Source organism: Lactuca serriola, chromosome 5 (genome assembly GCF_051521515.1).
Source record: "Lactuca serriola cultivar US96UC23 chromosome 5, Lser_US96UC23_V15, whole genome shotgun sequence".
NCBI classification, from domain to species: domain Eukaryota; kingdom Viridiplantae; phylum Streptophyta; class Magnoliopsida; order Asterales; family Asteraceae; genus Lactuca; species Lactuca serriola.
In genome coordinates, this window is record NC_136412.1 from 327,657,102 (window position 1) to 327,676,676 (window position 19,575).

A 19,575-nucleotide genomic window follows, 5' to 3' on the forward strand; every position below is an offset into this window, starting at 1 on the left:
CCCATATCGGCTAGAAAAATCGATTGATTAAAATAATAAATCAAGTTTGATAAAAACAATAACAAATCAAATAAATTGTTTGAAGAAGGTGTTTTTGTCTTTTGAATCCATATTTTCAAATTACCTATAATTTCTCTTTGGAAATTCTAGTGGCCAGCAAGCTACTCATATCATATCTTTACTAGTAAATGACAGAATTACCCCTTGAATAGTTGGTACTCTCAATGAATATGGCCATCATATGTGATGTCTAAACTCTAAACCAAAAATATCTGTCCTTTTGGGCTTCTTGTACTTCAATTTTCCGAAGTGCCCATTAACACCATTTCCACCATCCTTATCTCCTCTTCCAATCTCCTCTCTAAAGTTTGTGATTTTTTTTCTTACTTTTTAATAAATTTGATTAAAATTGGAGATAGCTATACTCTTATAGACCATCAACTATATGTAGCAATTAATTTATATGTAAATTTTGCATGTCGATCGTGTAGAGAAGAGAATGGAGTCAAAGAAACATGCACAAGACAAGTCATCATCTCCACTGTTCCTACCAGCTCAAAGAGACGTCCGTGGCTCACTTGAAGTATTCAACCCATCAGCCAACGACACCACCGCACCATTCCGACCACAGCCCACCTGGCGGAGCTGGGCGGAGTCGCCGCCACAGAACAACCCAGAAACGCCACCGTCGGAGGCAGTCAATGTTAATGTTGCTAGCCTTTCGACCTCTCAATCCGGTAGACTGCCAGGTGATGAGATCAAGTCATGGATGGCCCTGAAAGATCCTAACCCGTATGAAGTTCCGCCGGTGACGTTGGCGCCTAAGTCACCGGCCTTTGCTCAAAGTTCCAAAGCGGCTGTGATGGCACCACAGTCGCCGGGTGGAATAGTGGGTGCTGCTGAACAAAGAGCGGCGGAGTGGGGTTTAGTTCTGCAAACAGACACTGAAACTGGTAAGCCACAGGGAGTTAAAGTAAGAACCTCCGGTGAGGATCCGAATGCTAAACCCGGTTCAAATAGGAGGGATTCGGGTAATTCCCTTCAGAGTTCCAGTGATATATCAGATGATGAGGGATTGGGTAAGTTTCTTTACATTATACTGGCATAGTTTTTAATTATTGATTACTTAGTTGCGATCTTTAGTTTATATTCTACAATACAAAGAGGTCAACAGTAAATCTGACTTTTTTTTTGACATAAATATTGAACACTATAATATATGATCATGAAATTATTCCCATTATTATATGAACATCTGAAGGTGTTAATTATATATGTGAAAACAGAAACTGTGGATATATAGTTTAATTCTTTTATGATTCGACTCTTATGATATTCTAAAATTGGATTAAATATAAAACAATGCTAAACAACTACTTGTTCATGTAGCAAAACTTGTTTTATAAGAACTTTTATCATTAGTGTTATTGATAAGTTACATACTAATATATATATATATATATATATATATATATATATATATATATATATATATATATATATATATATATATATATATATATATATATATATATATATATTTTTGGAATAAACAATGGAACAGGAAAAGAGAGAGGTTTTCCAAGAGTATCAGAGGATTTGAAGGATGCATTATCGACATTTCAGCAGACATTTGTGGTTTCAGATGCCACAAAACCAGACTATCCAATTTTATATGCAAGTGCTGGTTTCTTTAAGATGACTGGTTACACTTCCAAGGAAGTAATCGGCAGAAATTGGTATATATGACTTCTTTCTTAATTTGTTCAGAAAAATTCTTATGAAAAAGACACTTACGTTGAAAAAAAAAAGAATGATTTTGGGTTAATATAAACTGAAAAAAAAAAAATCTAACAAGTGAAATATGGTTTTAATTAAACATTGATACAATAACTTATTCAATTTTATTATTTCACATCGGTTAATACATTAACTTGTGTTCATTAGTTTTTTTTTCTCTTTGTAAATACTTAAATAATATTTAATTGAACATAAAACCATTATACTTTAATGATCTTATGGTTTCGTTTTTAATATCTAGACAAAGATATTATTTTGTGGAAAGTTAAGAACAATCACTCACATTTCAGGAACTTTTTGTGACTTTTTTGCATATTTTGGAATTGTCGCCTAAATATCATTTTGTCGTTTTGCTGCCTTTGTGTTCCAAAATAACAGTTACACCGTAACACTATTTTCATCTCGTATATAACCATAACAATAATACGATTAACTGTACAAATTCCATTAAAAATAATTATCAATTTTATTTTCAAAAAAGTATTCAACTTTTGAAATTTGGACAGAATAGATTATAACTGTTTATCTGCTCACGTATCATAATCATAATTTATAATAAATAATAATAATTATTATTATTTTATATTTGAAATAAATGATTGAAAAAGCTGTGTGTGTGTGTGGGTTTCAGCCGGTTTCTACAGGGTGCAGACACCGACCCGGAAGATGTGGCTAAAATTAGGGAAGCGTTGCAAAAGGGCACGACCTTCTGCGGTAGGCTCCTCAACTACAAGAAGGATGGCTCGACCTTTTGGAACCTTCTCACTGTTTCCCCTATCAAAGATGAAGCTGGCAACATCCTCAAATTCATTGGGTATGTTTTAAATTATAATTGAAGTTATTGATGTCACACAACTTAACATTCATAAGAATATGAGATGATCATATTCTTTTTTTAAAAAAAAAATTTACAAGGAATGTTAAAAACAACCATGAACTATTCGTTCCGTTTAATAAATGTAAAAAAATGGTAATACCTGAATGACCCATATATGTCAAACTATTTCAAGGCCCACATGAGAAATCAATGAAAGGTTTAAAAAGTGGACTTAAATTTTACTCTTTAACCATTAGGCTCTAATAGTAAGAACTGATAAATGTATATGTAAGTATTTTGGGTCAAACTATTTTAGGGGTTTCATTATGCGTTACTTGATTTAGGTGTTTTAGTTTGATTATTTTAGATCTAGACATTATTTGTTGTTTATTATCAGGTGTATACTTATAAGTATATAACCCCTACACATATCTGATACATCGTATTCAACAATGTATGTAGACAAATACTTCTTTAGCTTGATATGAGCGGTGAGCCCTAGTCTTGTCATCGTCAAATCAAACCCTACGTGATTCATATTTATCTGTCATCTTGTTAAAGAGTTTTCGGTCTCAAGTATTTTAAATTATCTTCTTTTCTTTCTGAATGATTCGGAATCAAAAAGATTAGTTTTCCACCATATCTAATTCGTTTCTCTCTCGACAACTACACCAACGTTTAAGAAAGCGACACGTTACAAATTTCCTACTAAGTTCACAACTTTACACGATCACAGGGTTAGTTTAGTAATTTCAGTAGTTTGTATTCTATCACTTGATTTGTTTCATTAGGTAAGGGGTTGAGGGAGGGACATGGTGGTCCATTAATGATGGACCATTGGAACCCATCGTGTGTGATGTTACTATTTGATGGTGAGTGATGGTGCATGGACCCTCCTTGAGGTTTAGTCCCTGTTTCCATATGGCCCTGTTTAATTATTTTATTTGTCACATATTATATTATATTATTCCACCTTATCTAATATTTAACTCAACGTTAAGGGTCCAACATGTAGCACGTGACTATCACGTGGTCGTTGACATTAGTAATTAGTAATCATTAATCAATGGATAACTTAACTACCAAAATTTGGATATCATAAAAGGGTAACTTTTTAAAAGTTGCCCTTTGACTGTCACATGGTCGTCGACTTCCAAAAATGGGAAATTAAACTCCCAACTTTTTACAAATTTACCCTTTGACTCATGCTATTAAAAAGTTGACCCTCATTCATTTTTTCCTCTTGTTTTTCAAGTGTTCCGTAATTTAATTTTCTTAAAAAAATTTAAGCATCAATTATGGCGTAACACAGGAAGAAACTATGGTAGGCTTGATTTATAAGGAGTAATTTGGTTAACAGTGTTCATGATCATAATCATCATATACAGAATGCAAGTGGAGGTGAGCAAGCATACAGAAGGGACGAAAGAGAAAACTCTCCGGCCAAATGGGTTGCCTGAATCTTTGATTCGATATGATGGTACTCGTTTTTTCTTGTTAATTTCTCACAAACCCATGTCTCCAGTATTGATCTTATTTGATGTAATTAATCTTGTAGCCAGACAAAAAGAGATGGCATCGAGTTCAGTGACCGAGTTGGTGGAGGCAGTGAAAAGACCTAGATCACTCAGTGAGTCAACCAATCGTCATCCATTCATGACGGAATCAGGAAAGAAGGAGAAACAAGACAAAGCCGATGCGTCGGGTTTAGGCCGGCGTAAATCTGCAGAGACTACGTATACTCCGCCACCACCTCCTCCACGAAGAAATTCACACGCCGGCGTTAGAACCATCAAAACCATGCAGCCAATCGACGAGCTTCCTGAAAAGAAGCAGAAAAAACCAAGACGTCTTTCTTTCATGGGGTATTCAAATTTTTTGACTTTTCATGTCAAACTTATAGAGTTTCATAAAAAGCATACATGCATGCATGTCAAGCATTGGAGAACTCTGAACTAGTAAACTTTTTCAGAGTTATCGAGTTTTAGTAAAAAAAAACATACATGCATGCATGTAATCCCTTAAAGTACAAGTAACTCGAATGCGTATTTAAATATAGATGCTAATGCATATGTTTATGATATAGAATCAAGAAGAAAAATCGTAAAAGTAGTGAAGAATACGATGACGGATTCGAGGGAGACATTAACATTCAGGATACCGATGGTGAGGTTGACGATGAAGATGATGGGTTTGAGCTTAAGAAAGCTGATTCGAGGCCAGAAAGCTTGGACGACAAAGTTAGAAAGAAAGAAATGAGAAAGGGTATTGATCTCGCAACAACCCTTGAACGTATTGAGAAAAACTTTGTCATCACTGATCCTCGACTTCCCGATAATCCCATTGTAAGTCTAGTACTACCATTTGATCTTAATTCGTTAATTAATTAGAAAATTCATAATTATCTAACATTTTCAAGATTCTGATCTCCAGATATTTGCGTCGGATAGTTTCTTAGAGCTAACAGAGTATAGTCGAGAAGAGATTCTAGGAAGAAATTGCAGGTAATTTAAGGATTACTTCACAAATTCAGTAAAAGTCGCTCTAATCTCTGCTTGATAACGTTATATATAAAACATGGAAAACAATACGTTATATTAATAGACCATTATTATGTTAAGGTTTCTTCAAGGGCCTGAAACTGATCCAACAACCGTCAAGAAAATCCGAGACGCCATTGATAACCAAAGAGAAGTTACTGTACAACTCATCAATTATACAAAAAGCGGTATGCACATACATATAGACATACATGTACATATATGTGTTCGAGAATATATATATGTCTGTTGCTAAATCTTCTTTCGTTGTAATCAATTAATTAGGCAAAAAATTCTGGAATTTGTTTCATCTGCAGCCTATGCGTGATCAAAAGGTATGATGACTGAATTAAAAGCCCTTAAAGATTTAAGTTAATTAAAAGATATATATAAAGAATGTATGTATTTTGTGTGGTATAGGGAGAAGTGCAATACTTTATTGGGGTGCAATTAGATGGAAGTCAACATGTTGAGCCACTTCACAACTGTATCCCTGAAGCTACAGCTAAAGACGGCGCTGTTGTGGTAACTACAATCTGATCATGAACCCTAATATATATCCTGTGTATACTTACAATTCATTGTGTCCATATACACGTATGAATCACTGGCATTTTTTTATGGTTTTCAGGTGAAAGAGACTGCAGCAAACGTAGATGAAGCAGTCCGAGAACTTCCAGATGCTAACATGGTAAAACTCTAGTTACCAGAATGCAAAACTAGATTCTGAAAAAAAAAATTAACACTTAATGATTATAGAATATGGAGTGATTTAAATTTAATGATTATACACAGACCCCAGATGATTTATGGGCAAAACATTCGAATGAAGTTCGCCCCAAGCCTCATAGAAGGGATAGCTCAGCCTGGAATGCTATTTTAAAGGTACCATATATACATTTAAAATGTCTAGGATTCTATATAAATATGCATATGAACATCCTATATATATATATATATATATATATATATATATATATATATATATATATATATATATATAATTGTTGTATATTGGTTTTTGTAGGTTATTGAGAGTGGAGAAAAGTTAGGATTGAAGCATTTTAAGCCCATAAAGCCTCTAGGATCCGGTGATACAGGAAGTGTTCATTTGGTTGAGTTATGTGGAACTGGAGAGTTCTTTGCAATGAAAGCAATGGATAAAAGTGTAATGCTCAATCGTAACAAGGTAAGAATATCAAGGTTTCCGAAACTTACAAACCATTTTTAACAGTGGTTGCAAAAATATCCATTTGGTAATTTTTTGGAATTTAATTTGTGTGCTAATTTTTTTTTTTGTTTTTTTAAATGAAATAGGTGCATAGAGCATGTGCAGAAAGGGAGATCTTGGATATCTTAGACCATCCTTTTCTTCCAGCATTATATGCTTCATTTCAGGTAAAATTTCACATTTAAAAACCATAGTAATAAATGATATCAGCTTTAATTTAACAAACAAAAATCTTTGCAGACACCATCTCATGTTTGTTTGATCACCGATTACTGTTCTGGAGGAGAACTTTTTATGCTTTTAGACAGACAACCAATGAAGGTCTTGAAGGAAGAGGCTGTAAGGTATAATTTCTAATTAGAACTTGATGGACACTTGGTATATATTAGATGGTATTTATTTATTTATTTATTTATTTATTTTTTGAACTGATAATTCTAACAAACATATCTTTTTCCTTATAGATTCTATGCTGCAGAGGTGCTCGTGGCCTTAGAGTATCTTCATTGTCAAGGTACACCATAAAAACTATGCATGTACTATGTCCGAGTTACAAACGCAGCCTAGATAATTATTCTAATTAACAAATCCGTTGATTACAGATTTATATAATAACTATCTATTAATTAAACTTTTTCATGAAACCAACAGATGTAACTCAATTTATAAGTAACGAATTGGAGTAAAATGGTGGTTGTAGGTATTATATACAGAGATCTGAAGCCAGAAAATGTATTGATACAAAGCAGTGGACATGTAGCTTTGACTGATTTTGATCTTTCCTGCTTGACATCTTGCAAGCCTCAGGTATCTCTAATGATCGTCTCGAATTTCCTTCTTTAATATCCCAATAAAACTAGCTTACAAACCTTTTTAACTTCTTGATTCAGCTTTTGATTCCTGAAGTAAATGAAAAGAAGAAGAGGAGGCATCATAAAGGTCAACAGACTCCAATCTTCATGGCCGAACCAGTGAGGGCATCGAATTCTTTTGTGGGAACAGAAGAATATATTGCTCCGGTTCGTATATATATACATCTATCTATCAATCACTTATATAGATATATACCTCTACAATTTGATATTGAGATAATATAAGGTGTTTTTTTGCAATGTTTCAGGAAATTATAAGTGGAGCTGGACATTCTAGTGCAGTGGATTGGTGGGCTCTTGGTAATTTTTTAAACTTATCTATGAATTTCTCTTTAGAGATATTACTAGTTTTAGATTATTTATGGTTGTTCTTTGTAGGTATTCTTTTATATGAAATGTTTTATGGGTACACGCCATTTAGAGGAAAGACGAGGCAAAGAACATTCGCCAATGTTCTTCATAAAGATCTCAAGTTTCCTGGTAGCATACCGGTGCGTTTTCCAAAACATGCATGCTCAATCAGTTTTTAGTAATCAGATTTTAAGTTTAACTATTAATTATCAAATATAAAATATCATTCTTGAAGCTGAAAAGAATTTGAATGTAATCCAGGTAAGCCTTCAAGCCAGACAGTTGATTTATAGATTATTGCATAGAGATCCAAAGAATCGGTTGGGTTCACATGAAGGTGCAAGCGAAGTGAAACGACACCCTTTCTTTCGGGGTATTAACTGGGCTTTAGTTCGTTGCCAGGTAAATCTAACTAGTTTTCTAGATTTATAATGTTATTGTTCCAGAAATGACGATTGAAGAAACTCGATTGTATAAAACGAATGATCTAGTGATTGGAAGAAATTGGATTAATTGAATGTTATAAACATTTAATTTGTATGATTGTTTCAGAGTCCTCCGAAGCTGGAGACTCCTGTGTTTGGAGCAGATGAAGATGAAAAGGTCAAAGAGGCTGACCCTGGACTCAAAGATTTGGAGAATAATGTTTTTTGAAAGTTTTGTGTGTGTGTTTGTGTGTGTTTTTTTGCTTAAATTTATTTCTGTAGTTGTATAAAGAACGGTTTTATTTGTGAATTTTATTTTCTTGATTTTATTTGTGTTTTAAAGAACTAATAAAGGAAATAAAAAATCAATATTATTTGTGTGCTCAGATTTTTATACACATTTGGTCTATTTCATTTTCATTTTGTATCTAGTTTATTTATGTCATATCTGGCTTATGCTATTGACGTGAGAAAATGGAAGTGTAATATCGGATCCTGACTTTGATTCGGGAGTACTCCAAGGTTTGTCCCGACTCTAGGACTACTACTAGATCATCGGGTGGTGTCTACAAATGACTTGGTTATGAGGCATCACCAATTGCTCGAGCACCTTACTGATTAACTCCGACAAAGATGAACGAATTGAAATAAAACATGATTATGAATGACTCCTTATGCAAAGGGAGTAGACAAAGGGTCGATGGAGAAGTTAAAAGGTCTAAGATGAGAGGATGGACAACCAAAAAGTTGTTGTGACAAGCCATATTAATAATATAGACTAGTAAGCTGCCAACAAGGCAGTCACGTGGCATGTTAACGAGATACATAGTGCAAAACAAACTAAAGTGTCGTTTGTTTTTTCGAATGGAAAATGTCTGAAGTCAGCGTAGGGATGAAAGTGAGTCCAAACCCAGACTGGATGGACCCGGAACCGGTTAACGGGATTTTGTAGAACCGGAAACCGGACCGGTATATAGGAACCGGTTCCAGGTACGGTATCGGGTAAAGTGGGTCTAGAACCGAAAAACCCGGAAACATCAAAGTGGGTAGGTTGGAACCGGATAAAGTGGGTTTAAAACCGGAAAAACCGGAATTTTTTGGTAATTACTTACTACTTAGTGGGCTGAACTTTGAAAATTTTCATATTGATATCCCGATTTTGGGGGCTATAACTCATTGAATATGAAACCAAAATTGACACAATTATAGTCTAAAATCATGTAGAAATTCTAAACTACACTCTGGAAAAAACAGCATGTCAATTCGACTTTAAACGAATGAGATATGTATGTGTTAACAATTTCACAGAATACAAAGTACAAAAACAAATAACTTAAAAGTTCAAAATTTTCAGTTTTGATATCCCAACTTTGGAGGATTGTAAATCATTGAATATTAAACTAAAAATGACAAAATTATTGTCTAAACTCATGTACAAAATCTAAACTACAAGTTGTAAAAAACCACATGTCAATCCGACTTCAAACGAATTAGATATACATGTTTTAAAATTTTCACTGAATACAAAAAAACTGAAAAACTAAAAACTTTCAACTTTGATATCTCGACTTTGGGGGATTGTAATTCAATGAATATAAAACTAAAAATGGCAAATTTATAGTCTAAAATCATGTACAAACTCTAAACTACACGTTGGAAAAAACCGCATGTCAATCGGAGTTGAAACGAATGAGATATGCATCTTTTCAACGTTTCATAAAATCCGGTTCCGACCCTAAAAGTGGTTCTGGTTCCTAACACTGGTTCCGGTTTTTAGACACATTTTACCTGGACCCGATGGACCCAAACCTGGATTACCCGGAACCCGGATAAAGCCAATTTTTAAACCCGGAACCGGAACCAATTCTATATATCCCAATTCTAACGGTTCCGATTCTAACGGTTCCAGTTTCAGTTCGATTCCGGTTCTAGTCCTGTTTTCCAGTTCTAAATCTCATCCCTAAGTCTGCGAACCACCTCTGCAACCCTCTGTAGTAGAAGAGAGAAGAGGGTGATCAAACGGCCGCAACATGTAATAAAAAGTCTGTTTTTTAACATTTGTAGACTGCTGCAATAAGTTAAAGTAATGTGTAAAGATGTTTGAAGCAGATGGTCAGGTGTTGCGCCACGCAGCACATGCGCATCAGTTTTTAAATCAGAAGTCTTCTAAAAAACAAACAACTACGAAGGATCAAGTGTTACGTGTGTGATGCGCGGCGCAACAATAATAAATAGTCAGAAATGGTTTTTTTATTTAAAAAAAAAAAAAAAAAAAAAAAAAAAAAAAAAAAAAAAAAAAAAAAACAACTTTTAAATGGTTTTAGTATCCACTTATAAGGCACCAAAAAGAGATGTTAATGTAGAACTAATTTTGAATTTTTTTTTGGTCATTTTCCCAAATAAAAATGACGAGTATATATGAAAGCGTACTTTGTGGATAAACTTGAATTGCCAAATCAAAAGTAAAATTGATCACATTGCCTTTGCTTTACTTCTTTACGAGTGTGGCTCAAAAGAATAACACCACAATTTGATTTTTTACCACTTTATCAAAAGAATAACACCCCATACATGTGGCTTATATACTAAAAGGGGAAATTGAGACAACATAATTCATCCGATTAATCTGAGTCGACCAACCTGAAATTAAAAGTCGGGTTTCAAATGAGTGCTTTGAAAAAACCTGATTAACATAATCCATTTAACCCAAAACCAATTAAATTGACAAGATTAACGACCCTAAATGGGTGATAGACGGTGATGAGAACACATATTTCTTCCATGAATATGTGAATAACAAGCTTAGAAAGAGCAGAATAATAGGGCTGCAGATTAACGGATCTTGGACCACAGATGCAGAGACTATTAAACAAGAAGCTTTCAAATTTTACCAAAGAAAGTTCCTAGAGAAATGGCCGTCGAGACCAAAGCTGATCAGCAATAAATTCAACCCGCTGGATGTAATTGACAAAGCCCAGCTAGAAGCTCCATTCACCAGGGAAGAAATTAGACGTGCTGTATGGGCATGCGGGAATGAAAAGGCGCCGGACCCTGATGGTTTTTCTTTCTAGTTCATTAAAAAGTATTGGGCGGGGATACAAGATGACGTAACAAATGTTGTTAAATACTTCGAAAATTATGGGAGACTTGGAAGAGGATGCAACTCTTCTTTCATTACTTTAGTACCAAAGATCAAGGACCCGATCACGCTTGGAGATTATAGACCAATAAGTCTTATTGGCTGTCTATACAAGATAATTACAAAAACCTTGGCTCACAGACTAAAAAAGGTTATTGGTAAGTGTATTGGAGAGGTGCAAACTGCTTTTGTTGAAGGAAGGAATATCCTAGATGGTCCGCTGATTGTAAATGAACTTTGCTCATGGAGTAAGAAAACAAAAAAGAAAATGTTGCTCTTCAAAGTGGACTTTGACAAAGCCTTTAACTCAGTCAACTGGGAATACCTTGACTCGATTCAAATGCAACTGGGATTTGGAGATAAATGGCGTGGTTAGATTCAAGGTTGTTTACGCTCTGCAAGAGCATCTGTGCTAGTAAATGGGTCACCCACAAAGGAGTTCGAAATGGAACGGGGCGTTAGACAGGGCGACTCACTGTTTCCTTTCCTTTTCATTATAGCCATGGAAGGGCTTAATATTGCAATAAAAACAGCTTGTGAGAAAGGCATTTTTACTAGGATATCCCTCCCACATTCAGAGACATCTATTTCTCATTTATTCTACGCGGATGATGCCCTATTCGTGGGTGAATGGAATAAGGAAAATATTAGGAATCTCGCAAGAATTCTAAGGTGCTTTCACGTAACTTCTGGCCTTAAGGTTAATTTCCACAAATCACGGGTAATTGGTGTTGGAGTAGACATGCATGAGGTTACACGGTATGCCACTCCCCTCGGATGTGAACCGGCCAAACTCCCCTTCAACTACCTTGGTGTTCCGGTAGGAAGGAACATGAAGTTAAAGAAAAACTGGGGACCGGTGATTGAGAGATTTCAGGCCAAACTATCCTTATGGAAGTCAAAAAACACTTTCAATGGGGGGACGTCTCACTCTATGCAAGGAGGTTCTTGGTAATCTGCCTACATATTATTTCTCACTGTTCGTTGCACCCTCTGGAGTCATAAATACTATGGAAGGGATTAGAAGGAAATTCTTATGGGGTATGAATGATGATGGGAAGAGGAAAATCAAATGGGTTTCTTGGCAAAAGGTGGTGTCCCCTAGAGTAGATGGCGGTCTTGGGATGGGTTCACTTAAAGATTTGAATCTGGCACTAAACGGCAAATGGTGGTGGCGGTTGTGCAGTGAGGGTGCAAGTCTATGGAGGGATTCTATTATGGGTATCCATAATCTCAAGAATAAAGCTGCTGATTGTATCTCAAAAAAGTCCATTCCGGGTGTTTGGAACAATATAGCAGGGGTAAAAAGAGAGTTCTCAAAAGCTGAAATCAATTTTGATGAAGTAATCAAAAAGCAGGTGGGTAAAGGAGATTGCACGTTGTTCTGGTTAGATAAATGGATGGACAACGAAAATTTAAAATCAATGTTCCCAGAATTGTACAAGCTGGAGAAAACTAAAAAGTGCAAAATAAGGGACAAGATAAACACCGGTGGAATAACATGGGAATGGAAATCGAGTCCATCCTCTAGCTCTCAAGCATGTGAATTTGCTGAATTGGCTCTCAAAGTGGAATCATTCCTACCAAACTCCCAACCAGACAGGTGGGTACGTAGCATCTCTGGGGATGGGGTTTACCACGTTAATGTGGTAAGGGAACTGATAGATACGGTGGGCTCGAGTATTGAAGGAGGGAAGATCGATTGGATTCCGGAGGTCCCGACTAAGGTACGGTGTTTCATTTGGAGGGCAGTCTTAAATGGTATCCCAACTGCATGTGCTCTCCAAAAAAGAGGAATCAACTTCAACTCAGTTATATGCAGCTATTGTGATCTGGAAAGAGAAGATACTGATCATGCTTTGATCAAGTGCTCGATGGCAGCAAAGGTGTGGGAGGAGATGTTCAGGTGGTATGGCATTCCTCATCCTCAATTTGGGAATATAAGTGACATGGTGAGGTTCTGCTCTACATGGGGAAGATGCTTAAAGAAGAGGAGGAACCTAATTAGCATTTGTTATGGTACTGCATGGCTAATCTGGAGAGCAAGGTGCAATTTTGTCTTTAATAAGATTCGGATATCACCCAACCAACTGGCGCGGAACATTCAATCCATGGTGTTTTCATGGATTAAACATAGGAGAGTTAATTGTTCTTATAATTGGATTGACTGGTGCTCTAGTCCTTCCTATTGTATGTAAATATTTCTTGTCTGCAGTTTGTACTTTTGGCCTATAGTTTCTTGCTATTTGGCCTCTTTTCTAATATATTATTTTCCGGTTCCAAAAAAAAATTTATGTAATTACTTTTAAAACTAAAGATGCACATTGACAGTTCGAGTTGGTCTCGAGTCTGGTCATTTTGTCGCCCAGTCTTCTTTCGGTTGGTTTTGGGTTGTAACTTATTCATTAACAAATGTGCCATTAACACCAAAATAACACATTGAGATTTATTACAAATGATACACTAAAATTTAATAAAAATAGAAAAAATATTAAATAATGTGTGACTAAAAATTATGTATAAACACAGAATATAATATTTTTAGACGACTCGTTACTAGCAACGACGAAGGGCATTATCCCGATCTAGCCAACGAAAAATGGCATCATAACACGTAAAACACCACCCATCAGTGGCGTTATTTGGTGTTACGACATTAGCCGTGTGTTTGGTAACGGGAGGGAACGGCTCCAATTTTCTTAAACGGTCAAATTTTTAGACCGTTTAAAAACGGTCACAAACTATATATATATATATATATATATATATATATATATATATATATATATATATATATATATATATATATATATATATATATATATATATCATGGTTGTAAAAATCGGTATAGGCGGCCGATTTGTAACATCCATAAAATTCAAGTCAATTTAAAACTTTTCAACCATTCAAAAATTATTAATTATTACAAAGTATTTTCAAAATAGTTTCATATCAGAGTATCCCAAAATCAAAATCATAAAATATGAGGAGGTGCAAGATCACGCCTTCGCCTTCTTGCGATCATCCGAAATACCTGAAACAAAATCCAAAACTGTAAGTCCGAAGCTTAGTGAGTTCACCCAAAATACCAATGCAATGCAAACCATAATCATATCATAACAAACAAACAACATGCATACTGAGCCATCAGCCTGACTGCACCGCCTCGCAGGGCCATCAGCCTATCTGGACCGCTCTCCGAGCCATCGGCACGTCTGGACCGCCTCGTAGGCCTTCAGCCTATCAGGACCGCTCGTCGGGCCTCCAGTATGACTAGTACGCCCTTACCGAGTCTGTAGTCTATAAGGGCCGCCCTGGGTATGTTGGTCTTTAGAACAAAGCAAGTCTGCCTCAACTTATCCCCAATCACACAATCAACACATAATATCAAATTCTAGCATGTACAAACAGTCAAACCGGTCCAACAGATCACTAATCATAATATCATCCTATATACCAGGATACCGACCTCACATGTCACTAACATAACATCATCCTATATACTATGATACCGACCTAACAGGTTACTAAGCATATCATCATGCAATAAACCCTTATACAAATCCGAAAAGAGCCGACATTAGTGCCTTCGATCCTGTTAGTATAGTGAGGACAACTCACCTCGCAAGTAGTGCTGAACTGGACTGAAAGTCTTCGACCGCTGTCTCACCGAAAATCCCAAACTATCCAAAATAACGAATACTAAGTCAACACATGGGATATCGATCTTGACTAAGAGTCCACATAGTTCATTTTTCCTTTTCTCTAATTCGGGCCAAGGCCCAATATCAAACCCAGTATCCAAAAGTCCATATACATAAGGCCCATTATTGGCCCATTTTTCTAATTGGGCCCCAACTCCCTAATCGGGCCTCATTTTAAGATCTATTACCACTACTGGCCCAAAACACATTTATTCAGAAAGCCTAGCAAGGCCCATGTCAAATTGGCCCAAAAAGGAGCCTAATCCCGAAGCCCAAATCGTCAAAAGCCCAACAGAGGGCGTACGCGGGGCGTACTCCTCTGGTACATTGGGTGTACTCCGCTTTGCATTGACCACCATCGAGGCGGTTGACTCAGTACGCTGGGTGTACAGAAGTTACACAGGGCGTACACAAAGTTTCACCAAAACCCTAATAAGTGCTTAATTGCTTAAGCACTTAGCCCAAACTTTAGATCCATCGACCAAATGTGCCTTAGAACCATAAAGTCTTGAACTTTAAGAATTTGGACGTCCAAAAAGTTCTTAATACATGGTCTTAACCCATTAAGACCTTTCTACTACATGCATGGGACGCTTTCAGCCATTGGGATATCATTTTGATCACTTAGGACCCTTTCTAGGGTCTGAAAGGACAACTTATTTCGTTCAAAACATAACATGCACCTACTGGGGACTTTTGGAACAAGAAATGGTTTCATAAAGCTAGCATGGCAATATCTACATCATACAAGCATAAAGGTTGGAGCTTTTTACCTCCTGGAGCTTCTAGAGCACAAGGAAACCTCAGATCTACAAGCTTGTCTTCCTTCTCCAACTTCTTGATGTAACACCTTCTTCTACAACTACTCAAAACACACACTTTTAGCTCACACACTCAAGAAAGGGGTTAGGGTTTGGGGAAAACAGCTCAAAACTATGGATGATGAGATAATGGAGGGTTTTGAGCTCATAAGGACGTTTATATAGCACCCAAACCCTAAATATTAGGGTTTCCATCTATCGTGAGTACGTTCAGCGTACACAGTTGTACGCCCAGCATACTAGGGCGCGCCTAGTACACTTAGCGTACCTTATGTACGCTTAGTGTACTCGCCTTGTTCTCAAAGTTGTAACTTTATCCCTTAAGCTTCTCATGGCTCAACTCTTCCAACCCCAGGGACTACAAATGACAAAATAATAATAAAAGAAGGGATTCAGAATTACCTGCAAATCTCGGGATGTTACACGATTAATCGGTGCTTAGTCACTTGGCGGCCTCCAACCGCTTACGAATAAGGGTTAAAGGGTAAAATAATATACCTTGGTCAAAACCGGTCCATTTCGGTCCTAATCGGACTAAATCGGACCAACTACGACTCCAAATCAAACCAAATTGGCTTGACTAACTCTAAAAGACCTACCAGCTCAAAGTAGCTGGCTAGCCTAAAGCTTAGTTGGGTTTGATTCTCAAAGGAGCTAGTTCCCCTTTTATAGAATAAGTTGTGTGTTCGTCTATTATCCCACCAACGATGTGGGATGAACTTTTGATTGTTTTACGTTCATCTATTATTCATCTCCGATTCACCTTCATTCAAACTCATCCCTATTTCTCTTGTAGGCTCGCAGCCTCACTAGTCACCGATTGTTGACCGATTGGAGAATCGCAGACATGTAGTCGAATCACATCTATTATGATTATGTAAGATTAGGCTCTACTCGTCGACAGCAACCTCATTTTCCCGTCGATACCAAGTGTTCGACACCAAGTGTTCATTTTCCTGATTATGTAAGATTAGTTGTTTTTCAATTTCTTAATCTCGTGCTGTAGAATTCAGTTAAGTTCAGGGATATGTGTGTATGTATGTTACCAGATTAAATCTTGTTGAATCAAAACAATGTTAGAATCTTGTTGTTTCAATAACTCACGATTATGTATTTATGTATGTTACTTCCTAGATCCTTGTTGTTGCAGGTTGTAACAAGTAGGGCAGAAGTGGTGGTGATGTTGGTTTGTGTATGTAACCATCTGCCCACCAAGTGTTCGATCAATTGCCTGAGTGAATCTTATAGTCTTGATTATCAAAGCAAGGTGTTGTTATTCATGGGTTAGTCATCTCTTCTAGTCCGATCAGCAGAACATGAAAGGCGAAGGAGTGAACGAAAGTAAAACAACATCATTCGAATTTATTCAATTCTCATGTTGCATGGGGGTATTCTTGCTTCAGGGGTGTTCTTGATGCTTCATGTTCTACACAATGATTTCTTTAATTGAGTAATATGATCCATGTTCAAAACTTGTTGGCTGTAGTGATGTACTATTTAGATGTTATTCAAATTTGGAGGGTATAATGGTCCACTTTTGTTGTTCCCAGTTTGTGTATAATACTATCAAGTGGTTCTTCTTTGGTGTTGTAATAGATTTGTTGTGATTAGTTAAGCTTGTATTTGTAACATCTTATTTCAATCATTGGATGGTTTTTAATCTAATAAACAACCATTGATGTTAAAAACAAAAAAAAAATGCTTTTATGCTTTAATCCATCACACGATCCCTTGTTGGTCAATGCTTGAATGTTTTACTCGTTTTTAACGCTTTACTGCTTCTAATTTATAAGGACTTTATTTATAAATTAGGGATGTCGTAATTCTAATTTTTTGAATGTTTTAATCTCAAATTTTGAATGTTGGAGTTTAGGCTTGTAATATACCGTGGATCTATGTAAAGTTTCCGGTGTGTATTTTTTAATATTATTTTTATAAATGTACCCTTATATTCTTAGCATTAATGTTATATTTATTAATTTTTTAATAATTAATGGTCCCCAATTAATCCCCGTATAGCGGATTAATCCCTTGATTCCTGTCCACCGCCGAGCTACCGTCAAACGATTTCTGCAATATATATATATATATATATATATATATATATATATATATATATATATATATATGTGTTATTATGTTTTTACTAACTATTGTCTACCAAAATGCATAGATCTGGACCACCGGATGGAATAGAATTAAAGGTCATGATATGAAAGTATATGATATTACAATATGATAACATGTACCATATAATCACATAAATTTCAGCATAAAGGTATTTTTGTCAAATGACATATATTAAAAAAGGAAATTTAAGCATAAATTTCGCTTTTTATTCTTGCAAAATATGGTTATATTCAAGATATTTTTTTATAATTAACATGCTTAAATAATTGTACAATATATTATCAAAAATAACATTTTATAAAGAATATAGATTTTATTCTTTAAGAATCACTAATTACATTAATTCGTTAAGAATAAAACTATAAACAATTACTACATTCATTCTGAATATATATATATATATATATATATATATATATATATATATATATATATATATATATATATATAGTAATGGTTCAAGAATTACATTTATTCTTAAAAATAAAAACTAAGAATGGTTAAAAAAAGGAAAAAAAATATCAAAATATAACAAAAACACTAATCCATTCTGAAAGAATACATTCTGGTAGAATAAAGTCACATTCTCCACGTTTTCTTCCTTTTCCACATCAATGACAGCCTCTTCAAAACCTAAATCCACAAAGAAAACATAATTAACTTTCAAATATTAAAAAGTTCAATGTAATCTTCAAATCACTAGATAAGAAAATAAAAGTGTATGAAGAAGTGTGAACTTTTTCAACCATTTTGATAGAATGTAATCCTTGAATCACCGATTTTTAATCGAAAAAATACTCCAAAAACATAAAATACACCAAATTAAAGAATTAAAATTTATCAAAAAAAATAATAATAAATGGCAAACAAAAATTCTATAAGAACACATATACTTTATTTTAATAGAATATTACTTAGAGTCTAATAGCCATTAAGAAACATGTTTATTTTGCAAGAACGATACTGTAAAAATTCTCCAAGAATGGTTTTGAATATTCTTAAAGAATTTGTATTATCAATAGTATGAAATAACAAATAGAGAAATATAAAGACCTCATTAGGCCAACACCAGACTAGATTAACAAAACTACATATTCTAATTTTCAAATGGGGATAAATACTATCAATGGACATCATGTACAAATGAATGGATGAAATATTTGATTCAAGCATTTTAACAAATAGTTGGCGGGCAAAAATCAGATGTATTTTGAATCTGAAGCTAGATGATAGGATATATGTAAAACCAAAATTTGTTCAACTAGAATATCTCCAGGAGGACCAATTGTGGATCCAAATCAAACTATATTTATCTGATTTAAGATAAGGGTAGTTGTGTATCTCATGAACCATAACCAAAAATCCTAAAGACTAATATCGACCAATAAAGCTCAAACCTTGAAGTGAAGTTGTGCAGGTGTGGGGATTCACGGGAGCAATACCAAAGCAGGGTCTCGGTGAATGGAATGTCCAGGCTTCAAAGGTTGTAGTCATTGATGACATCAATGGAGTATGTGTTGGTGTTTCATGGAGATGCGACAGTGGTGCCCGAATGTCTGGGGTCGATTTCTGGTGGAAAAGATGAACAAAGGTATTGACGATTGGAGGAAGCTGTCGTTACTCTTTAGCGTTTATAAAAATATTGCAAATTTCATTTAATGATTTTAACAAATATAAAAGATTTATTTTTGGCTTCTAAAAATAAAATGACCAAGTTACCCTTATTCCTAAATTTAATGATTAA

At 35.2% G+C, this 19,575-nt stretch overlaps 2 protein-coding genes across 4 annotated transcripts; both read left to right on the forward strand.

Annotated features, from left to right (window-relative positions):
• The first annotated feature begins 231 nt into the window (after positions 1–231).
• PHOT1 (phototropin 1) lies at positions 232–8,422 on the forward strand. Of its 3 annotated transcripts, XM_079003479.1 has the most exons (23): positions 232–366; positions 492–1,079; positions 1,565–1,739; positions 2,432–2,614; positions 4,006–4,097; positions 4,176–4,482; positions 4,704–4,962; positions 5,051–5,121; positions 5,239–5,345; positions 5,443–5,492; positions 5,578–5,682; positions 5,789–5,848; positions 5,953–6,042; positions 6,185–6,346; positions 6,475–6,555; positions 6,629–6,732; positions 6,853–6,902; positions 7,089–7,195; positions 7,279–7,407; positions 7,509–7,560; positions 7,639–7,751; positions 7,873–8,013; positions 8,164–8,422. In XM_079003479.1, exons 2-23 carry the CDS (start codon positions 500–502, stop codon positions 8,263–8,265), a joined length of 3,120 nt encoding a protein of 1,039 aa, XP_078859605.1. In that variant the 5' UTR covers positions 232–366; positions 492–499; the 3' UTR covers positions 8,266–8,422. The 3 variants fall into 3 exon arrangements, with proteins under 3 accessions (XP_078859605.1, XP_078859603.1, XP_078859604.1); XM_079003477.1 differs by having other exon boundaries at positions 7,509–7,751; XM_079003478.1 differs by lacking the exon at positions 232–366 and having other exon boundaries at positions 373–1,079; positions 7,509–7,751.
• Positions 8,423–11,677: 3,255 nt separating this feature from the next.
• LOC145050955 (uncharacterized) lies at positions 11,678–12,130 on the forward strand. Its single transcript, XM_078999120.1, has one exon. It carries the CDS (start codon positions 11,678–11,680, stop codon positions 12,128–12,130), a length of 453 nt encoding a protein of 150 aa, XP_078855246.1.
• The last annotated feature ends 7,445 nt before the right edge of the window (positions 12,131–19,575 follow it).

Excerpts from the sequence above, each read along its gene's own strand:
- PHOT1 (XM_079003477.1), top strand. The coding sequence starts at position 500 with ATGGAGTCAAAGAAACATGCACAAGACAAGTCATCATCTCCACTGTTC. Across the intron at positions 5,849-5,952 it reads AACTTCCAGATGCTAACATG|ACCCCAGATGATTTATGGGC; the intron begins GTAAAACTCTAG and ends GATTATACACAG. Across the intron at positions 7,752-7,872 it reads AGTTTCCTGGTAGCATACCG|GTAAGCCTTCAAGCCAGACA; the intron begins GTGCGTTTTCCA and ends AATGTAATCCAG.
- LOC145050955 (XM_078999120.1), top strand. The coding sequence starts at position 11,678 with ATGGAAGGGCTTAATATTGCAATAAAAACAGCTTGTGAGAAAGGCATT.